This window comes from Xyrauchen texanus, chromosome 28 (genome assembly GCF_025860055.1).
Source record: "Xyrauchen texanus isolate HMW12.3.18 chromosome 28, RBS_HiC_50CHRs, whole genome shotgun sequence".
Classification (NCBI taxonomy): Eukaryota; Metazoa; Chordata; class Actinopteri; order Cypriniformes; family Catostomidae; genus Xyrauchen; species Xyrauchen texanus.
Genome location: NC_068303.1, coordinates 41788959 through 41811732, shown reverse-complemented (window position 1 = coordinate 41811732; position 22774 = coordinate 41788959). Strand labels below are relative to the sequence as shown.

At 41.5% G+C, this 22774-nt stretch overlaps 1 protein-coding gene across 1 annotated transcript in view; it reads right to left on the bottom strand.

Annotated features, from left to right (window-relative positions):
* Positions 1–9783, bottom strand: part of LOC127621768 (uncharacterized) — a 44659-nt gene extending 34876 nt beyond the window's left edge. The window contains exons 1-4 of the mRNA XM_052095490.1: positions 9654–9783; positions 8800–8871; positions 8590–8713; positions 7845–7941 (exon numbers count right to left, since the gene is read on the bottom strand). Of these exons, the coding sequence (XP_051951450.1) occupies positions 7845–7941; positions 8590–8713; positions 8800–8871; positions 9654–9693 (333 nt within the window). The 5' untranslated portion in view covers positions 9694–9783. The remainder of the gene's footprint in view (positions 1–7844; positions 7942–8589; positions 8714–8799; positions 8872–9653) is intronic.
* Positions 9784–22774: the final 12991 nt, after the last annotated feature.

Sequence of the window (22774 nt, the reverse complement as noted above, 5' to 3'; positions counted from 1 at the left end):
AGCTTCATGAATTTGGCCCTTCGTGTGGGTGCTACATGTGACTCAAGATCAACACCTGACAGTAAAGACAAGAAAGTATTTCTGTAGTATTCTTTTAATGCCATTTCAGCATCAATGGATATTTTATGGCAAGAGCAAAGTAGTAAACAAGACAAACAAATAAAAACATTAGATTTTTCCTGGTGAAACCTTTTTAAATAATAATGTTGATGTCTCGACAGTAAAATATGCTTAGTTCAGAAAGGGTATTAAAAGGAGTAAATGTTCACTGAAAATGGCAGCGTGGATCTAGTCTTTGATGGACACACATTACACGGTTTCAACTTTAAGCACTTTAACAAAAAGGTGATTTTCCAGTTATTCCAGTACATTTCTAAAAAGCTCAATTTAAGACTTTGAGCACTTCAAGGATCAAAACCCTGTTAATATTGCAGAAAAAAAAAAATTATAATAAAATGTTTGACGGGTCATTTCATTTATGATCGCCTGGACAGAAAACATTGCCACAAATTTCAAAATATCAAATTTAGCCTTGACATGATTTGTCGTTTATCCCTAACAAATATATCAATGAATGAGAGCCAATGAAAGAGATGTGTAGTGTGTGAGTATTTCTCTTGTGAGGAGAACACCAAACGGCATTAATAGCTAACAGCAGACTTTTGACCCACAGCGAGCACGCGCTCATCAACATTTTAACCTCACCACAAGAGCAACACGAGTCTTTCACTTCTAAACCAGAAAGTTCCAGAATATTAGAAATAAAAACATTAACTCTCACTCCTGGATTTTCTTACATCCATGAAACACAAAAGGAGATGTTGCATACAATGTCTGAGCTTCTGTCTTCCAGAAAACAAAAGTTTATAGTGATTTATAATGCCAGCGCCAAACTTACACAAAAAGCACCATTGAAGTACCAGAAAAGTAATCTGTACGACTGCAGTGCTGTATTCCATTTCTTTTTAAGCTATTCACTAACTTTGTGTAAGGACTGGAAGTCATTTAATGATAATCTTCCCCTCCACCAAACTAAAAAAAACATTTGCGGTCACATTTTTTCACAGTCAGTCACATGACACACGAAAGCCAGTGTGCATCACATTCCACTTTTGTTGTATGAGACAAAAACAGCCCTGACATTTTCCTAGTTTCATTTTGTGTTCTGTGGAATAAAACGTCTCGGGTTACATGTGTAACCCTTGTTCCCTGAAAAAGGCGGAACGAGATGTTGCGCTGCTAAGCGCTACGGGGAACAATCTTGCATTGTGAGCAGCTGTGAATTTGTGCGAAACACGTCAATGAACATTGACCTGAATTTATAGCCTCGGCTGGTGAAGATCATTAGATGCACCTGTGGCCAGGCTATAAAATAGAGGCGTCACCAGCGTGTCGACAGATACCTTTTTCTGAAGAGCAGTCCTGGGATGTCCAAGTGCGGCAAAGCAGCGCAACATCTCGTTCCGCCTTTTTCAGGGAACAAGGGTTACACATGTAATCCGAGACGTTCCCTTTACAAAAGGCTTCACTACGATGTTGCGTTGCTAAGCGCTACGGGGAACGCAATACCCACGCCACCGCACTTGGGGCTGTCCGGACCCCTACGGTTGTGCAGTGTACTCACAAAAACGGGAGAGGTCTCAGACATGAGCTTGAGATGTCGACTCAAGGGCATAAGAGCCCGGAGTAGCATAAACATCTAAACCATTAAATTTTGATGAATGTGTGCGGAGAGGACCAGCCTGCCGCATCACAAACCTGCTGCAGAGGGACCCCTCTAGCCAAGGCTTTAGAGGCGGCGACCCCTCTGGTGGAGTGAGCCCTGACACCTACTGGCGAAGCTTGTCCGCGTGCCTCACAGGCCAGGGCAATAGCATCCCTCACCCAATGTGACATAGTCTGCTTGGTAGCGGCTGCCCCCCTGTTGCGGCCCCCAAAGCAGACAAACAATTGCCCAGACTTACGCCACTGGCTAGTGCGGTGGACATAAGTTTGAAGGGCACGGACTGGGCAGAGTCCGGGAAGACTTTCCTGCTCCGGCGTTAAAAACGGCGGGGAGCAGAAGGCTTCCAGAGTGACAGGGTGTAGTGTCGAAAAAGGCACCTTAGGAAGGTAGTCAGGATGAGGATGCAGGATAGCTTTGGCCATACCTGGGGCAAACTCTAAACAGGCCGGCAAAACAGACAGAGCCTGTAGATCCCCGATTCTCTTAAGAGAGGTAATCGCCTCAAGAAAAACCAGCTTGAGAGTCAGAAGTCTATCAGATGCTGACTCGAGGTTCAAAGGGGGTTTCGGCCAGACCCTCCAGGACTATTGCTAAGTCCCATGAGGGAGTTCTGGTCCTAACAGGAGGCCTCAGTCACCTGGCTCCACGAATGAAGCGAGCGAGTAGAGGGTGCCTCCCCAAAAGGCGCCCCGTCCATCAAGGCGTGGCAAGCCGAAATGGCGGCCACATAAACCCTGAGAGTAGCGGGGCATATGCCTGCTGACAGTTTTTCCTGCAGAAAGTCCAGAACTGAAACAATTTGGCAGTTAACTGGATCTGCACCATGTAAACTGCACCACCTTTCGAAGACACCCCATTTATTGGTGTAGATTCTTCTGGTGGAGGGAGCCCTAGCACTAAGAATGGTCTCGATAACTTCAGGCGACAGCCCGGTGTTCCTCAGTTGGTACCCTTCAGGGGCCAAACATGAAGTTTCCACAATTCGGGCCGGGGATGAAATATCGTCCCCTGTGCCTGAGACAGAAGTTCCCTCCTGTCCGGAATCGCCCAAGGCGAGCCGTCGAGGAGAGATATAATTTCTGAGAACCAAATCCTGTTCGGCCAGTGAGGCGCTATCAGTAAGAGGCAAGACCCTTGCTGGCAAACTCTGGCTAAGACTCCCGGGAGCAGAGAAACTGGGGGAAAAGCATACAGACACATTCTGGGCCATGTATGCGCCAACGCGTCCAGACCCAGGGGGGCTGGGTGACTCAGAGAGAAGTAGAGGGAACATTGCGCAGTCTCTTGAGAGGCGAAGAGGTCCACTTCTGCTCTGTAAAATCTCTCCCAAATTTGTTGTACTACCTCGGGGTGGAGTTTCTACTCGCCCCTCGGTATGTTTTGTCTGGACAGCAAATCTGCTCCCACATTTAGGCGTCCAGGGATGTAAATTGCCCTGAGTGACAGGAGCTTGCCCTGGGCCCAAAGGAGAATCCGACGTGCCAGCAAATTCAGGTGGCGAGAGCGTAGACGTCCTTGACGGTTTATGTAGGAGACTGCTGCTGTGTTGTCCACCCGCACAAGGACATGGCAGCCTCTCAGATGTCGGAGGAAGTATTTCAGGGCCAGAAATACCGCCATCGGCTCGAGGCAGTTGATGTGCCAATCGAGCTGATGACCCTCCCATTCCCCTTGGGCTGGACGACCACTTAAGATCGCACCCCAACCCATCAGGGAGGCGTCTGTCGTTAGCATCCTGCGACGACATGACGCACCGAGAGTGGGACTCAAGGTAAGGAACCGGGGTCTGAGCCACATAGAATGGGAACGAAGCGCTCGGCGCATAACCCTTATTTGCCTTAGGGGACTGGCCCTTGGATGAAATCCCCTGGCTTTTAGCCACAGCTGAAACGGTCTCATATGGAGAAGGCCCAAAAGGAATCACCGTGGACGCAGACGCCATGAGACCTAGTATTCGTTGATACTGATGAACAGTGCAACTTTGACCTAGCCTGAGATTGCTCAGGGAGTTCTGGATGGAGCTGACACGAGCGGGAGACAACTGTGCCCGCATCGTGAACGAGTTCCATATAATCCCTAGATAGGTAATTTCCTGGGTTGGAGCAAGAACGCTCTTCTGGACGTTGAGTCTCAGACCCAGAGAACCTAGATGAGCCAAGACAATATCCCTGTGCTGAACTGCCAGTTCTTGAGATTGTGCTAGTATCAGCCAGTTGTCTAAATATTTCAGAATGCGGATGCCCTGGAATCGCAAAGAAGCCAGTGCTGCATCCATGCATTTCGTGAATGTGCGGGGTGATAGGGCTAGGCCGAATGGAAGAACCCGATACTGGAAGGCTTCGTCCCCGAAAGCGAACCTCAGGAACTTCCCGTGCTGTGGCAGAATTCCAAAATGGAAATATGCGTCCATGAGATCGATCATGACCAGCCAATCGAGATGTTGGATCTGAGACACGACCGACTTGACAGTTAGCATCTTGAACTTGAACACCCTGACCGAGCGGTTTAAGCCTTGAAGATATAGAATCGGACGCAACCCCCCACCCTTCTTGGGAACCAGGAAGTATCTGCTGTAATAGCCTGACTTTCTCTGGAAGGGGAACATGTTCTATGGCCCCTTTTGCCAAGAGATTTTGCAGTTCTTTCCACAGTAGACATGCCTGCTATGGTCTTACGGTAGTGGGAACCACGCCGTTGAAACGCGGAGGGCGGCCAGCGAATTGAATTCTGTAGCCTCTTTCTACTGTCTTTAGAACCCACAGAGAAATACCTGGCAGAAGTTTCCACGCTGCCAGGTTCTCTGAGATGGGTACTAATTTCAACACTTCCTGTTGAGGGGGTGTTGAGTGTTCCGTGTCCTGGACTAAGGCAGGAAGCAACGGTACACCCAACTCTTTGTTGGAAGCCTCTATCACCCGAAACACCAAAGGCGGCGGGAGTGAAGAGGTTTCGTGAGGGTATCGGGAGGGCCGAAGTGGATGATACATGCGCCCCGTCCCGAAGGGAACTACTCTCACAAAGTTGGGTACAAGAACGTCAGGGCTTCTTTCTTTTAGAGATCACAGCCCTGAGGTCCTCCTTGGGCGGCTGCTGAGGGCGACGCGCCTGTCCCCAGTCCCTACAAGGGGGAGCAAGACTCGCCACGCTCTGTTTTTGAGCCTCTCTCCTAGCAGAGGCCGGGCGAGACTGGGTGGCCGACGGCCCTGCCCCCTGAGTGCGGCGAGGAAGAAACTGCCCAAAGGCTTCCTCGTGGCTTTTCGCCTCCTGGAATCTGGAGATAACCGTATTCATGGCGTCTCCGAAGAGACCAGAAGGCGAAACCGGGGCATCGATTAAGAAAACTCTGTCCCTATCTCGGATGCCTGACAGGTTAAGCCATAAATGCCTCTCCGTACTGACTAAAGCGGACATAGACCGGCCAATGGCACGGGCTGACTGCTTGGTCGCGCGGAGAGACAAATCCGTAGCTCGACGAAGCTCTGAAAAGGCCTCTTCGTCGAGAGTTTCACCCGCACTCAGATCTTTTAGCAGGTCAGCCTGGTACGCCTGTAACACAGCCATGGTGTGCAGCGCAGCACCAGCCTGACCTGCCGCTTGATAAGCCCTCCCCACTAGCATGGAGGTAGTCCTGCATGGCTTAGAGGGGAGAGCAGATTTTTTTCAAGGACGATGCCGAACCCGGCGAGAGATAACCCGCAAGTGTCTCTTCGACCGGCGGCATCCTCGAATACCCTCGCGCCTCAGCACCCACAATAGTCGAATATAACGACGTCGAGGGCACGTGAACGCGCGAGGTATAAGGGTTCCTCCACGAACGAGCAAGCTCATCGTGGAGGTCATTAAAGGAGGGAAGGGACTGATGAGGTGTTCCCTTCCCTTGGCCATCAGACAAAAATCTATCCTCTAATTTGGAGCGTTTGGGGGTTTCTTGGTCACGTGGCCAGTCTAATTGAAGTCTGGCCACAGCACGAGTCACCACATCGAGTAACTCCTCAGAGGATTTTGCATCATGTTTTGAGTGCTCTGATGTGGGTAACTCGAAATCTATAGACCCAAGGGAATCGAGGTCCCCCTCCTGAACTGAAGAGGCGCCGGAGCGCGCTTCAAGAACACGAGAAGGACCAGCCGGATCTGGGGAGAGAGCGAGCGAAAGGGACGCACCCGTCTCTCGCTCCTCAGCCAGATCCATACGAGAGCCCCACGAATGAAGTGCGGGTGCTGGCTCTCAGAAGTAAGCAAGGCGAGCGCGAAGCATCCCGACCGAAAGAAGGTCACAATCGCGCGCACCGCCCCACCCCAACGCAGAGCCGCGTGCTCTTCCCCAAACAAACAAAGCAAAACTCATGCGTGTCCTTGTTCGTCATGAGACGTTGACAAGGAAACACGCATCGTTTGCTCTGTTTCTCCGTCATTCTCTCTTTTTTCTTTTTTTTTTATATAAATATATATACTCTTTCAGAGCAGAGAGAGAAAGAAAGAAAGTTCTGCACACTGCCTAACAATTTCTAACTCCTAACAAAGAGGGAAGAAAGTTTTCTAGCAGGTTGTGAGACACACAGCATAGTATGCTCTGAATGAAAAATATCTGTCGACACGCTGGTGACGCCTCTATTTTATAGCCTGGCCACAGGTGCATCTAATGATCTTCACCAGCCGAGGCTATAAATTCAGGTCAATGTTCATTGACGTGTTTCACACAAATTCACAGCTGCTCACAATGCAAGATTGTTCCCCGTAGTGCTTAGCAGCGCAACATCGTAGTGAAGCCTTTTGTTAAGGGAACAGGGTTGGAACGACACGGGGCAAGTCATTAGGACCATTTTAATTTCCATTGCTGATCCTTAAAGAGAAAAATGGCTGAACTGCACAATATAAACTTAATTCTATGACATTATCACAAATAAAGACTCATTTAGAATTTCATGGACGGAGAGACACAAAAGATTGTTTCTCAGTTACGCTCCACTGACAGCATCTGAATGTCCTTAACTACAGAAAAACTATTTCAGCTCATCGCTTCAATAATCACAGCAACAGTATTACACTTTCAACTGAAGCACTAACTGCCAATCGGCCGAAACATTCAAAAACACAAACCGTTTCAAAAAGTAAACGCTATAACCATTCCAAGTCAAATACACTTTATCCAACATTTCAACTACAGTCATGATCAAAACTGGTAAATATACAGTAATGTCACAACACACAGAAAGCTGTAGTATTCAACAGTTCTGCTGACGTGAAGCAAACTCCTCACACAAGAACAACATTACCCGAACGATCATCCATCGACACTAGTCTGACTGATAAAGAGCTCAAATAACATGCATGAAGCATGCAAGCGTTTTTAACAAAAATAAGTACAGCTTAAGCTTCATTTCCTTTCTTTATCTGGGATAGTTGAAATGTTCTTTGGTAATCAACATAATGCCACAAATGCTGTTGATGGAGCTTAACTGGAACTGAACCCAGAACATTTCTTTAAGCCAAACAGATCCAGAATTCCCTGCTCTTCATGCACACCTCACATGAGGGCTCAGTGTTTGTGTAGATGATGGTAAAAATATGCTCTTGGCCTCACTAAATATGGATGCATATTCTATCGTAAACACATTAAACGGCTTTTATTTATTGTGCAAGGTAGTAAACGGCTTAACAATAAATCGTTCCACACAGGTCAATATTCCCCGTTGCATGTAAACATCTTTACCTGCTTTCTCACAGACTTATCCAACAAATGAAAGTGTTGCGTGCATGCCTCTGTACGGTTTCAGGTCAAAATCAGAAAATAACATGATTTCAAATCTCATGTAAATCCTTTTTTCGCATCCTCAGATTTATAAAATAATCATAATTTTGGGACTTATCGGTGTATTGGTGCATGTAAACAGGCTCATGCTAGAGTATTAACCAGGTTACAGCTACACAAGAAGCTTTTGATTTAAACTGCATATATAGAGATAAAAGAAATGCCACACAGTTGCATTCATAGTTTACAAACTACAGACTGAAGCGGATTAAAACAAAAACAGCTTCCAATGAATCAAACATGAACATCAGTCTCAAACGCTGATATTAGATGAGCATCACAGAAAAAGACAATCATGGTCACGATTACCTCTAATAACAGAAGTGTTTCACCAATGAACCGTGCAATGGCGACATTAGCTTGCCTCAAATCCACCACCACAGACACCAGACTCGCCTCTCCTTTACTGAAAAGACATGTCAGACAGGTCAAAACATAACCTGTGAATCAAAGCACAGTTTAATCTACATTTCAAAGGTCATATGACACCATTGCGAGGAACAATCTGTCATTCACTGAAAATCTTCTTGTTCAGCTGTAGCTCAAATCGTTCTTGGAAGGTTTTCAGAGGACAGGTCTGTCCTCACATATGATTTCAGAAGACTTGGACTACTTCTATGGTACGGTTCTGTCCTCTCTGGAGCTTGACAGTAAAGCCACTTTATTACATGTAAAAGAGCAGCTTGGTCACTCTCCTCTAGTTCCACAAAAGTCATACAGGAACCACATGAGTGAAAGATGACCGTTTTCATTTGTGTTCCGTACTTGTTTGTTTTTTAATGCCATGTCAGCTTCTATGGCTATTTTCATGGTGTAAACCAGGAAAACTAAATCAGATGTTTAAGATTAATTTTTCCAAAAAACTTAAACTAAATTTCGACACATTTAAAAACCTTTTCAAGGGTATCACTGGAATTAAATTGTTTTCTCACAATAAAACACATTTGATAGACAGTGGGCTCTGACATTAAGTGCTCATGGGGGGATTTACCCCCAACAGTAAAAATGTGTGCGAGTCTTGAGGCCTATCTGACATCGTGTACACGTGCCGTACTTGTGCAGGCGCAGACAGTAGTGTATGAAGTGGGACACCTCCTCCCTGCTGACCTCCTGTGATAGTTTACATTGAGACTCAACAGGAAATATAACCAGAGGACATCCATGCTGATCAAAAGCACCTGTCGACACACACATACTTCATAAGACCAGATCACACTCGAAGCATTTCTACTTCCTGTATAGTGCACTTAAAAGTGTGTTTTACCGGGGAATATGACCGCTCCAGAGTTCAGCACATGGTCTGCGGGCAGGTTTGAGGGGGGAGACCACTGGACCTCTGAAAAACATTTGTACTTTAAACCTGGACAAATCATACACACTTTTCCTCTCCATTTATTTGTGTCTAAGGAGCTTTTCCACAATCGCGTAGTGTTCAACACAACATCAGGCACGCTCAGGTCACATGGCTTGATTTTCATTCAAACATCACTTTTCTCTTTGCATTTATTAAGGTCAAATTAAAACTGACTTGGAACGTTTTTAACATACCTGCATTTATTTTTGGTGCTTTCAAATATCTTTTATGTCTAGATTTGATTGTTTTAGTCTTCAGACTCTCAATATTAAACTATGAAAATACTAATTATTACAAGTTTAAAACTATGATCATCTGAACCAGGAGTTAAATAAACACATCAATATGTATTGTGTGAAAATGATCAAACATTACGACTGTCCCACAGTTGTGACGTCATTTCCACCTTAATAAAGTTTCATCAGAGTTAGTGTTAATCAAGTGGACAAGAGTGTGAGGAGCATGAAATACCAAACAAAGGGGGAAAATAGGATTTAATTGTGTGTATTTAGGACACATGACACATTTAATAAAGGTTAAAAATGTCATTTGCAGCACATAACTGAATTAAACACAAGACAGAATTTGAGATGTGCTGGAAATGACACGCAAATGACAGAAACCTCCTGTGATTCACGTACACACACTGTTGATGTTAATTGAAACATGTTTTTCTCCACGGTGCTAAAAGTGCCTGAAGCTCAAGAAACACGTAATTAAAAAAGTAACATGTACAAACTAAAAATAAAGGGACTTGTTTTTACCTGAGTTGCTCATTTTCGCGGGAGTTTCACGGTGTCTCATGTCAACTCACCGGAAACGTCCTAATAAAGTCATTATTGTGCGGCAGGACAGAGAGCCGGTTCAGGAGCGTGTTAGTCCGGTTCAGTGAATGATGCCCGTTCCGCCGCTGCAGGCGGATCTACTTTATAAGCTTCCGCTGATGGGCGGAGCGACGACACAAACAATGCGCACACTTATAAACCATAACAAGACACTTTATTGCTTTCAATATAACAGGGTTTCCGAGTTGCTCGTCGAACATAGACGTCATGATGAAACACATTAATATTAATAAGACTACATACATAAATAATAACCAAGTTTATGCACAGATCATTTCAATTAATAATTTACTGTTTTGATATATAATAATTATTTGTGCTCCAGAAAATATGTAACATTAATTTGAGAACTATATCACTATGTTGGTGCTGGGGTTGTGTCACTTTGTGGATAAATACATGATTGGTCTTATGGAGAAGTCAAAACATTCAAAATAACATGTTGCAGCTTCATATCATGAAATGGAAACTCCTGCTCAGAACTGGAGATGTTTATTCACCATCACACACTTACCTGACAAATGCTACTTTAAAATGTGGTAGGGACAAAATCAGTCCATATATGACGCCTTTGAGTGAAAGTGGAGATTTTCAATCCCACAGCACTTGTTTTCAGAAAACAGTTTTTTAAGGCCTTTGCACACGTGATTTCTCTCCGCGATTAACATTTTGAATTGAAAAAATCGATTCTTATGAAGCCGATTCACACCTGAACCAGCAGTGAGGAACCAGACGTGTAGTTCATTTACATCAAACTCTTAAAAACGTAAATGTATTTTCTCGTATGGGTTCTCTTCACATGGAAATGATATTGCTGCATTGTCTTGCATCTCCTATAAAGACTGTTATAATAGTAATGGAGGGAAAGGCCCACACTTTTTTACCCAATCAGAAAAACTTTCTGCCTGTCAATCATTTTTACTGACATCGGGTTGGCTAACATGTCTTTGGAAGGCGGGGTTTGGAGACAGGTTGTGTGGTTGACGCGATTATTTGACCAATTGATTGTAAAATCAAATAAAATGACTGAAATCGAGAATTAGAGCAACATTAATACTGTTAAACAATATGTAGCATACTAACGCACATGCAGGGTTGTAGAGTAACAGAATACATGTAACGGGATTACGTTTTTTAAATATTAAAAAGAGATTACTTTGCATTTTATTGTCATTTGTTTCATTTAAAATTAATTCCTCTCAGATGAAAAACATTTATACATATAAATGATGTGATCCAAAGTGCATTTGAACAGTGGTGAAACTCTTTCTTATGATGTGTTACATTCATACGAGCAGACAGAGAAGTACGTTTGAAGCAGAAGAAATAGAAATAAACCTTGTGTAAATTGTTAGCTTTACGCTAAGCTAAAATGCTATTTCTAGCCATTTTACATGCACATGTTACCAGACACGATCATATTTTATATCAAGAAAATTCACATTGTATTATAATTTCTTTTTTTTTTTCTAGTAAGACCTTTGATATTTGGCCAAAAATCATATACTTGATAATAATGTTTGAATTGTTTTCCTGTAAAAATATCTAAAAATCCTTAAAATAAGATCAATTTGATTTTAGAAACAAGAGATAACAAGAGCATAAGATATTTGTTTTTTTCAGAGAATGTATTTTTAACATGTGTATTTTGAGTTTTTATAGTCAAAACTAGTGAAAAAAATCAAGTGAAAGTATTTAGAATACGTTACTGACCTTGTGTAATCTAACGGAATACATTACAGATTACATTTTACAGCATGTATTCTGTAATCTGTAGTGGAATACATTTCAAAAGTAACCCTCACTACCCTGCACACACACATTGATTGATGAATAAAAAACAAATATAGTGAAACTGATTCCTGAACTTTCTTGCATGAGGTCTCTCAGATAAAAGTAGTTTCCTTTACATTTGATATATTTAGATAGATAAGTTTAAAAAGGTCAACTACAGTGTCTTTGCGTCCACATCATGTTAAAGACAGAACAGGAAAAGCTGCTCTTCAGACATGTGCTCAGCTCCTGTTACACTTCCATGGAACAAACACCTGTCAAAAATACAAGTCTGGCTGAGATTAATTCATTTTACACAAACCCTTACAGCAAACGTGGTGGATGTCTGAAATATCGAAGTCTCGGTATGCAGCGGCCCAAAGAAAAGTGTGTGTGCACTTCAACAGCACCTGTGTGAATCTGAGGGGAACTATAAAACACCCTTCACACCAGGTCTAGCATCAATTGTTAGCAGATGACAACTTTGATATTTTGTGATCTAATGCAATGACATTCAGGCTTTTAAAATATGACTCGAGTGTCCAAATAATGTTTTGTCACTGTACAAATAGTTAATGACATAAAGCCATGTGTGCAACCATTTTCTATGTAAACAAGCGGCATAAAACATCAGCTCCTATCTACTTGAATGGGGAAAGACAGAAATCTCAAAAACATTTGGTCGAGTTTTCAATCAAAGAACAGATTTCAAATCTGCAGGACAATCTGACAACACTGGAATCATAAATTGTGCTTTGTTATCTCAGATCACGCTAAAAATGCTATTTTTCAGGATGGTCTAGCTAATGCATGTGTGAATTGTTGACATTTATATTCATATCCTGCATGTGATTAAATGTGGAAACAGTCTGCAATAGTAGTCGACCCATCAGATTGTTGTTGAGTGTGTTGTGCTGGATGTACTAACAAATCTTCTTGGCTTGAATGAAATACTGCTGTACATTTACTGGTAAAACAGAGAAAATGAGATGTCTTGAGGGTGCAGAACATAAGAGGACACTGTTCCTGCATGAGATCTATAGTCAAAAGGCATACAGATATATATATATATATATATATATATACAGACTACCGGTCAAAAGTTTTGAAACACTTACTCATTCTTTATAATAATAATTGTTTCACATTTTAGAGTTATCAAAACTATGGAATAATATAAATGGAATTATGGGAATTATGTTGTGACTAAACAAAATCCCAAATAAATCCAAACTGTGTTATATTTGATCTTCTTTGTGGTCCCCCTTTGCCTAGAATTTACAGGCATGTACTCTTGACATTTTCTCCAGAAGCTTCTTGAGGTATCACCATGAGATGCTTTTAAACAGTATTGAAGGAGTTCCCATCTATGTCGGGATGCTTTTCTTTATTATTTGGTCCAAGTCATCCATTTCAAAAACTTTTTTATTTAATTCATTTTAGTTTTACAATTAAATAAATTCTAAACTTTTGACCGGTAGTGTATGTACAGTCAGGTTCATAAATATTGGGACATCGACACAATTCTAATCTTTTTGGCTCTATACACCACCACAATTGATTTGAAATGAAACGATCAAGATGTGCTTTAACTGCAGACTTTCAGCTTTAATTTGAGGGTATTTACATCCAAATCAGGTGAACGGTGTAGGAATTACAACAGTTTGTATATGTGCCTCCCACTTTTTAAGGGACCAAAAGTAATGGGACAATTGGCTGCTCAGCTGTTCCATGGCCAGGTGTGTGTTATTCCCTCATTATCCCATTTACAAGGAGCAGATAAAAGGTCCAGAGTTCATTTCAAGTGTGCTATTTGCATTTGGAATCTGTTGCGGTCAACTCTCAATATGAGATCCAAAGAGCTGTCACTATCAGTGAAGCAAGCCATCATTAGGCTGAAAAATCAAAACAAACCCATCAGAGAGATAGCAAAAACATTAGGTGTGGCCAAATCAACTGTTTGGAACATTCTTAAAAAGAAAGAACGCACCGGTGAGCTCAGCAACACCAAAAGACCCGGAAGACCACGGAAAACAACTGTGGTGGATGACCGAAGAATTCTTTCCCTGGTGAAGAAAACACCCTTCACAAAAGTTGGCCAGATCAAGAACACTCTCCAGGAGGTAGGTGTATGTGTGTCAAAGTCAACAATCAAAAGAACACTTCACCAGAGTGAATACAGAGGGTACACCACAAGATGTAAACCATTGGTGAGCCTCAAAAACAGGAAGGCCAGATTAGAGTTTGCCAAACATCATCTAAAAAAGCCTTCACAGTTCTGGGACAACATCCTATGGACAGATGAGACAAAGATCAACTTGTACCAGAGTGATGGGAAGAGAAGAGTATGGAGAAGGAAAGGAACTGCTCATGATCCAAAGCATACCACCTCATCAGTGAAGCATGGTGGTGGTAGTGTCATGGCGTGGGCATGTATGGCTGCCAATGGAACTGGTTCTCTTGTATTTATTGATGATGTGACTGCTGACAAAAGCAGCAGGATGAATTCTGAAGTGTTTCGGGCAATATTATCTGCTCATATTCAGCCAAATGCTTCAGAACTCATTGGACGGCGCTTCACAGTACAGATGGACAATGACCCGAAGCATACTGCGAAAGCAACCAAAGAGTTTTTTAAGGGAAAGAAGTGGAATGTTATGCAATGGCCAAGTCAATCACCTGACCTGAATCCGATTGAGCATGCATTTCACTTGCTGAAGACAAAACTGAAGGGAAAATGCTCCAAGAACAAGCAGGAACTGAAGACAGTTGCAGTAGAGGCCTGGCAGAGCATCACCAGGGATGAAACCCAGCGTCTATGCGTTCCAGACTTTAGGCTGTAATTGACTGCAGAGGATTTGCAACCAAGTATTAAAAAGTCAAAGTTTGATTTATGATTGTTAATCTGTCCCATTACTTTTGGTCCCTTAAAAAGTGGGAGGCACATATACAAACTGTTGTAATTCCTACACCGTTCACCTGATTTGGATGTAAATACCCTCAAATTAAAGCTGAAAGTCTGCAGTTAAAGCACATCTTGTTCATTTCATTAAAAATCCATTGTGGTGGTGTATAGAGCCAAAAAGATTCGAATTGTGTCGATGTCCCAATATTTATGGACCTGACTGTAGATATCTGCCGTATTGCAAATTCCTCCAAGACAGGACGGAAAAGAGACAGTATGATGCACAGCTTGTTTTGTGTCAAAATCCTCAAAGGATGCACTATGTACAACACTGCATTAATGCTCTCATTCAAGTCAAGTCAATTTTATTTGTATAGCGCCTTTCACAACACACATCGTTTCAAAGCAGCTTTACAGAATATTAGCATTAACAGACGATAAGAACTGTAATGTCTATAAAGTCGATGAATCATCATTGTGTAATTTAGATAAAATACGAATTTTAATAGTGTTTATAAATAATTAAATAATAATTGTATTAATAACCCCAGTGAGCAAGCTGTAGGCGACTGTGGCAAGGAACACAAAACTCCATAAGATGTGGATTAATGGAGAAAAATAACCTTGGGAGAAACCAGACTCACTGTGGGGGCCAGTTCCCCTCTGGCTAACATTATGAATGTAATGTAAATATTAATTATGTATAGGTAAAATCATGGTTTAAAATTATTAAACTAAGTGATAAGGGTCAGTGATTAAACATCGATTGTGTTTGAACTGTAAGATTAATGACCAAAGTCTTTGAAGTCCATCTTGATTAATTGCAGAAGTTCACATAGATGCAATTGTCCTTGTTAATTGGCTGATGAAGGCTTTTGTTGGCAATTGTTAGTCTAAGCATTTCATTTCAAGATCGTAGTCCATCAATAGACCGAGGTGATGCAGGTTGGAGTTGGCATCATTTCATCCTCTGAAGTCCATCATAATAGATTGAAGTGATGTTTGGCTGGCACCGGCTGCATTTAGTCATCATCATTCTGCGACATGTAGCAGTGGAGTCCAACATGAAGCAGGAATGGTGCTGGATCCAGCCAGTTCTGGTGACCTCAGGATAGGAGTCCCGAGGTTGAGACAGGGAAACAAATAAAAAGATGTAAGCGTAGATGCCATTGAATTTATTGCAGAGTTAGAGATCATGCTCAATGTTTCTGGTTTCTGGTTCCGGCAGACCCAACTAAAGCAGCCTAATTGTGGGTTGGAGGATAAATTAGGTGTATGCCTGGATAAATAGATGAGTCTTTAGTCTAGACTTAAACTGAGAGAGTGTGTCTGCATCTCGAACAGTGTTTGGGAGAATATTCCATACTTTAGGAGCCAAATTTGAAAAGGATCTTCCTCCTTTAGTGGATTTTGATATTCTAGGAACTATTAATAGGCCAGAATTTTGCGATCTTAATGAACGTGTTCATTAATGAACGTGTCATTCCACCCACTCCTTAATGTCTATTTATTGTTCTGGTACTTTTATAACTACCTGTAACTTCTTGGGAGTATCTCGTACTTTTGCTTGACTTGACTTCATACAAAACATCGATGTTCTGATATCCTTTTACAAGGGCTACAAACCCTTTCTGATAATCAAAACCAACCTGTGAAAGCTCTGTGGCCATGTTGACAACACAGCTGTTACAGTCGACCATGTCTGATACTCACAGCGGCCTTCTCTTACACACACTTCATGCATGAGTTTCCTCACCAGGTCTGAAACTGATGTCAGCTCATTGAAGAGCAGCACTGCCTCCTTCTGGAGCTCGATCTACTGTACATCTGCAGCCCAAACAGCATTCGTGCTACACAATCCGAAGGCCATACATATACTAAGACACTTGCAATTGCAATACAAGTGATGCAAACAAATGTATTGTTAAATAAAGCATAAATGTTTTGTCTTGATTCTCATCCACTACATGGATATAGAGATATAGATGAATATCAGAAAGAGATGAACACGAGTCGGTCACAAAGAAACTACCAAACGCAGAATGATGCTGAAACAAAAGCCCAGAGTAATATTGAACAATTTCGGCTTGCTTTTTTAACATAATGGTTTTAAGAATATAAAGTAGAGACTGGGACCAGTTGTCACAGGGGCTATATGTAAGTAACTATAAGGTTTTGAGTCAAACATATAATGTGTGTTTTCTCTGGCAGTGCTTTTGTATGTTGGTTTCAAACACCTAGTTAAAAAACCCCTCAAAAATGTGAATATTTTTGGTGAATTCTACCCTCCAAAATAACATTAAACGCTGTTGGTTACCAAGTAAATGCAATAAAATCACATAATTGTTTTAATGGCTGGTTCCATTGTGACAGTAGCATATTAGGACCATTTTCAAATCACCTCTGGAATGCTTTCTGGTTAATTCATCCCACTGGACTGTCCCTGTTGTGTGCAAAGCAACATATGGAGAGGTAAATGTGTGTTTCAAGACAGTGTGTGGTTTTGACTTCAGGAATCGTGATCAATGAGCTCCTGCATAGGAGAAATGTCAGTGACTCTGTAAAAGTGCTAAATTCTGCAGTATTTGAAAGCATATGGAGGAAAACGTTACAATTGTCAACACTTCCACTATTGGCACGTTCATTTCATGTTAATCAAGCAGATGTCAAGCAAATGTGATCATGGGTTATCTGGCAAGTTTTTGTCCCTCTGGTTTGTGGTTTTGGCTCCATCGGTCCCATTTGGAGGTTCTCCTCCGCATGTATCTATCTCCCTCGCTATCTACGGCCTCGTAGAGCTGCTGGTCGTTCTCTTTGATGGCATGCAGATAGCTGAGGTACTCCAAACACAGACTGATCGTCACTAGTCCAAAAACCATGACCGGCTTATTCTGCAGGGGAAATGACACACACAATTTCAGTGCAGTATAACGAAGCAGTTGAGCTGACTATTCACAAGCCTATTAACTCAGAAGTGTTGTTTAGGTAGGCAGCACACTAGCACTTTCATTAAACGGCATTTTAGGTCAATTATATATGAAAAAAAAGTTGCTAAGCATTTGACAAAATAAACCATGAAATTATTGTTATCTTTTATCACATTTATATATTTGTATTTCATGAATTCTTATAATAAACCCTGGTTGCCCCGGCCTTTCTGTGTGGAGTTTGCATGTTCTCCCCGTGTCTGCGTGGGTTCTCTCCGGGTACTCCGGCTTCCTCCCACCATCCAAAAGACATGCAGGCTAGGTTAATTGGTGTCTCCAAAAAAATTGCCCTAGGTGTGGATGTGGATGTGGAGGTGAGTGTGAGTGTATGTCTGTCTATGTGTGGCCCTGCGATGGACTGGCGACCTGTCCAGGGTGTCCCCCGCCTTTCGCCCAATGTTAGCTGGGATAGGCTCCAGCCCCCCGCGACCCTGTACACAGGATAAGCGGTTGACGATGGATGGATGGATGGAATTCTTATAATGCAGAGTGAAAATAACAAAGGTAATGTCACAAAACCTAAACAGCTGCCTTCCTAGATAGCATTTTTGGGGCATCAGAGAGGCCTTGTGTTCAAAACAGGCAGCGAAACGCAATAGAGCACATCAGTCTGGTTCCGGATGAAGAAATCCGGTTCATTCTTTCCATAAATGAAATGATTTTAACAAAAACATATAAACCTTTAAAGACAGGCCTACTGTGAGCGCCGAGTGTGGTCATTGATGGTAAATGCTTCCGTTGAAGCCATCCGTCTGCCTTATTTCAACTTCATCGTTTAAAAATGCCGTTCGATAGTGGAATTCATGGTGTACAACTACATTACCCATGATACAGCAGAGAAAGATGCACCAATCAGAGAACTGAAAAAAAAAGCCCTGAAGAGACCGCCCACTTTCGCATGACACAGATTCGGCCTTGCTTCACCCCTCAAACTACTTATTTAGTTATATATATATATATATCTATCTATCTCAGAACATTTGGCAATAAACAAAATATATTGTCAATAGTTCTCAATAGTATAAATCAATAGTTTTATATATTCCCATCCTTTTTATGTGATTACATCATTCGCAATGCTTCATGGGATTGTAGTTCATTCCCTCATGAAAGATGGTAAGTACACAGGCTTTGTCATTTTGTCTGAATTTCAAATACTTTTGCTTCAAAAAGTTTGTACTGTTGTGATTGACCTCGGAGCTGGTTGGTTAAGTTCATGGATTAGAACTCTTATGAATGATTTTATGAAAAGTCAATGCGGAAAGCACTTCCGGAACTCAGGCAGCTGAGAAAGACACAACGCGACGCAAAGGCGAAAGACGTCCATCTCAAGCTCCCGCACCGCCAATATGCCACTGTCAGGCCCTTGAGCAAGGTCCTTGACCCTATCTGCTCCAGGGGCGCCTATCATGGCTGACCCTGCACTCTGACCCCAGCTTAGATGGGATATGAACAAAAATAATAATAATAATTTCACTGTATATGTTCAAAATATGTAATATGTGACAATAAAAGATTCTAAAAGCTTCATTTGACAACTTTGAAATGAGACGTGAAAGTGACTTGCCGGTTTGATGAAGAGATCCGGGTTGACGGCCGGGAACAGTGAGGTGGTTCTGACTCCCCTCTACTGCTGCTGCTGTCATCTGAAGAATACATCTCACTGCTGTTCTGCAATACGGACCCCCAAGATGGACACTTTGAAACAATTATTGCACATTGGTTCAGATTCTGGGCTCATCAGCTTCTCTGAATATAGTATGCATCATCAATATGGTGCATACTGAATTTGGTCTTCAAATATCACTGTTTAAGTACATTAAGCCACGGTTTCATTTTAAGTCCCCAACAGAACAGTTCTGTGCTGAAGTTCGGAAATATTTGAACTATCCAGTGATTAATTTACGTAAAGCGATGCCAATAAATTCGAGTCTATCACTGGATAGTCCAAATATTATGTGATATCATGTCATATTTGCATTCCCGTTAGTAAGTTAACACATGAACAATTACAATCAATGAGGTCAAAGGACCAGTTTTAATCAAGTTTTTTTATTTTGGTTGATCTTTTCCTGAATACAGTCGCTGTGCTGGTAACACGATCAGTGGTGCTGCGCTCATCAGTTATTTATGCACATGTCAGGCAGCCGGCATTTGTCATTAAATCTGCATGCACACCTGTGGGGTAACACAAATCTACAGGTTGTCTTGCATATGTTTGCAATGACTCATAATTCAACATTCACATTTATGACATTTAGCAGATACTTTTATCCACAGCAACTTGCAAAAATGCTTCACTGCCAGAGAGTTACTCCATCTCAAATGAACCATTTTTTAGAACCTTTCTTGACTAATATGTTGGATTTACATAAATGATGGTAAAAGCCAAAATATTGAATGCTATGTATTAGGGCTGTCAATGGCTGGGTTTCCATCCTAAATTTTTAGCATATTTTAAACGCATTTCTATAAATTTGACTTTACGAATTGTTACGTGTTTCCATCCACTACGTAACGCGCATTATCATGAGGGACCCGTCTCGTCATGGTGAGCAGCTGAACGACCTCTCCCTGATTTGGGGAAAGTTTTATTTGCAAGATTAGAGCAAGTATCTCATTGTATTAAATGCATCCACGAGACAGCAGAATAATTGTAATATCTCGCTCATATCACGATTAAAGAAAAACTGTGCAACAAGGATATTGAATTACTTGCGGTGGGGCTGAGACCGTACTATTTGCCAAGAGAATTTTCTTATGTGATAGCGATAACGGTGTATATCGCTCCTTCGGCCAATGTGACAAATGCTTGTGAATATATTAATACTGTTACAGCCAGGATTCAGTCAAAATATCCCAAATCACTGATTACTATCTCTGGTGATTTTAACCAAGCATCTCTACATGATATTCTCCCCATGTTTACTCAGTATGTGGACTGTGGAACGAGAGACAATAAAATCCTTGACATGTTCTATGCAAATGTGAAAGAAGCCTACAGATCTTCACCACTTCCACCATTGGGACGATCGGATCACAACCTTGTTTATATTAGGTCTGTTTATGTGCCGGTTGTGAGGAAGCAACCACCAGTAATAAGAACAGTTAAGATATGGTCTGATTCAGTCTATGAAGCATTAATGGATTGTTTCGAAACAACTGACTGGGACGTTCTGTGTAAATCACATGATGAGGACACTGAAAGCTTAACTGAGTGTATTACAGCTTATATAAACTTTTGCGTTGATAATACAGTACCTACTAAAAAGATCAAATGTTATTCAAATAACAAATCTTGGGTCACCTCTGAGTTAAAAGTATTATTAAACGAGAAAAAGAGGGCCTTTCTAGCTGGTGATAAGGATGAGCAAAAGAGAGTACAGAGGTTACTAAAAGTAAAAATTAGAGAGGGAAAAGAGAGTTATAAGTTAAAAATGGAACGAAAATTACAACAAAAGAACGTGAGAGAGGTTTGGAAAGATCTAAATATGATGTCCGGACATGAGAACAAAGTAAGGAGATACATTGCCCCTGGTAGTCAGACATGGGCAGATGAATTAAATGTTTTTTTCAATAGATTTGATGTTGGTTTTAATGATTTTGAACATTCTCCATTAAGTAGTTTACCACGGAGTTCTTCATCACATCCACCTCCAGCCCTAAGCTCATCCCTTTCTCCCATTTGTGAGTATGTCCCTGGTTTTTCCATATCAGTTGAACAAGTAGAAGTGGGCTAAGGAGAATTAAGATGAAGAAATCTCCGGGTCCAGACGGTATTAATTCTAGCGTTCTAAAGGCCTGTGCTGATCAGATTTGCAGGGTGGTACATTATATTTTTAACTTGAGTTTGCGTTTAGAAAAATTACCTGTTTTATGGAAGACATCATGTGTAGTACCCGTACCTAAATGAACAAATCCCACTGAGTTCTCGCACTATAGGCCTATTGCATTAACAGCACAGCTAATGAAGGTTTTTGAGAGATTGGTATTAAACCATTTAAATTCAGTATTGTGTGGTGCTGAGGATAAACTACAGTTCGCTTACAAAACTGGTGTTGGAGTGGATGATGCACTTATTTACCTCTTACATAAATCCTTAAGTCATTTAGAGACCCCGGACTGCACAGTTAGAATTACATTCTTTGATTTCTCTAGTGCATTTAACACTATTCAGCCTTTACTTCTACAAGTAAGATGGAAAATGTTGGAGTACATCAGGGTATGGTCAATTGGATAACTGATTATCTCTCTAATAGACCACAGTATGTGAGGATGCAGGACTGTGTGTCTCAAATAGTGAAGTGCAGCACTGGAGTCCCTCAAGGAACGGTTTTAGCACCATTTTTGTTCACTTTTTAAACATCAGATTTTCAGTATAATTCTAAATCTTGTCATCTCCAGAAATTTTCAGATGATTCTGTAATAGTTGGCTGTATAAAGCACCACGACGAGACTGAATATAGGGAGCTAATAAAGAGTTTTGTGGACTGGTGTGATAAAAATGGCCTCAGGCTAAATGCTAGTAAGACAAAGGAAATAGTGGTTGATTTTAGTAGATTTCCCCAGAAAGCTGTACCAGTAAATATAAGAGAGTCAGAAGTTGAGATTGTAACAACTTACAAGTATTTGGGTGTATATCTGAACAACAAGCTCAACTGGGCTGATAATATGATGTATGTTTATAAGAAGGGTCAAAATCGTATTCATTTGTTAAGACGACTGAGATCCTTTGGGGTACGTCAGGTACTACTTAAGATATTCTATGATTCTGTAGTCCCATCTGTGATTTTGTACTCTATCACATGTTGGGGAGGGGGACTGTTGGAAAAGGAGAAGAATAAGTTAAACAAACTCATTAAGAAGGCAGGCTCTGTCGTGGGGAGTGTGTTACCCTCTTTAGATGAGATAGTGCAGGATAAAATGATTGGGAAACTTTCTCTTATGAATAATCATGACTGTCATCCTCTTAATGAAATATTTGGAGCTTTTGTGAGTACCTACAGCTCAAGATTAATTCATCCACGCTGCTACAAAGAGCGTTTTAGAAAGTCTTTTTTCCCAACTGCGATTCGATTTTATAACCAGTGTTATATAAGATGATATATAGATAATGGTCGTATATAATCATAATGCTTTGATGAAATTGATATTTGAGAACAAGACTTGATGTTGTTGTGTATGTTGCCTGCTGTTGTTGTTACTTATTTATTCATTGTATTTTTGTGCTGTTGTGACATATAAATTTCCCCTTGGGGATTAATAAAGTAAATCAATCAATCAATCAATCAATCAATAACGTGGGCTGAAATAGCTGCAATGCCCACACACCGCCAGTCTCCGCATACCTGGGAGCGCCCGCTCTCAAGGCCAAG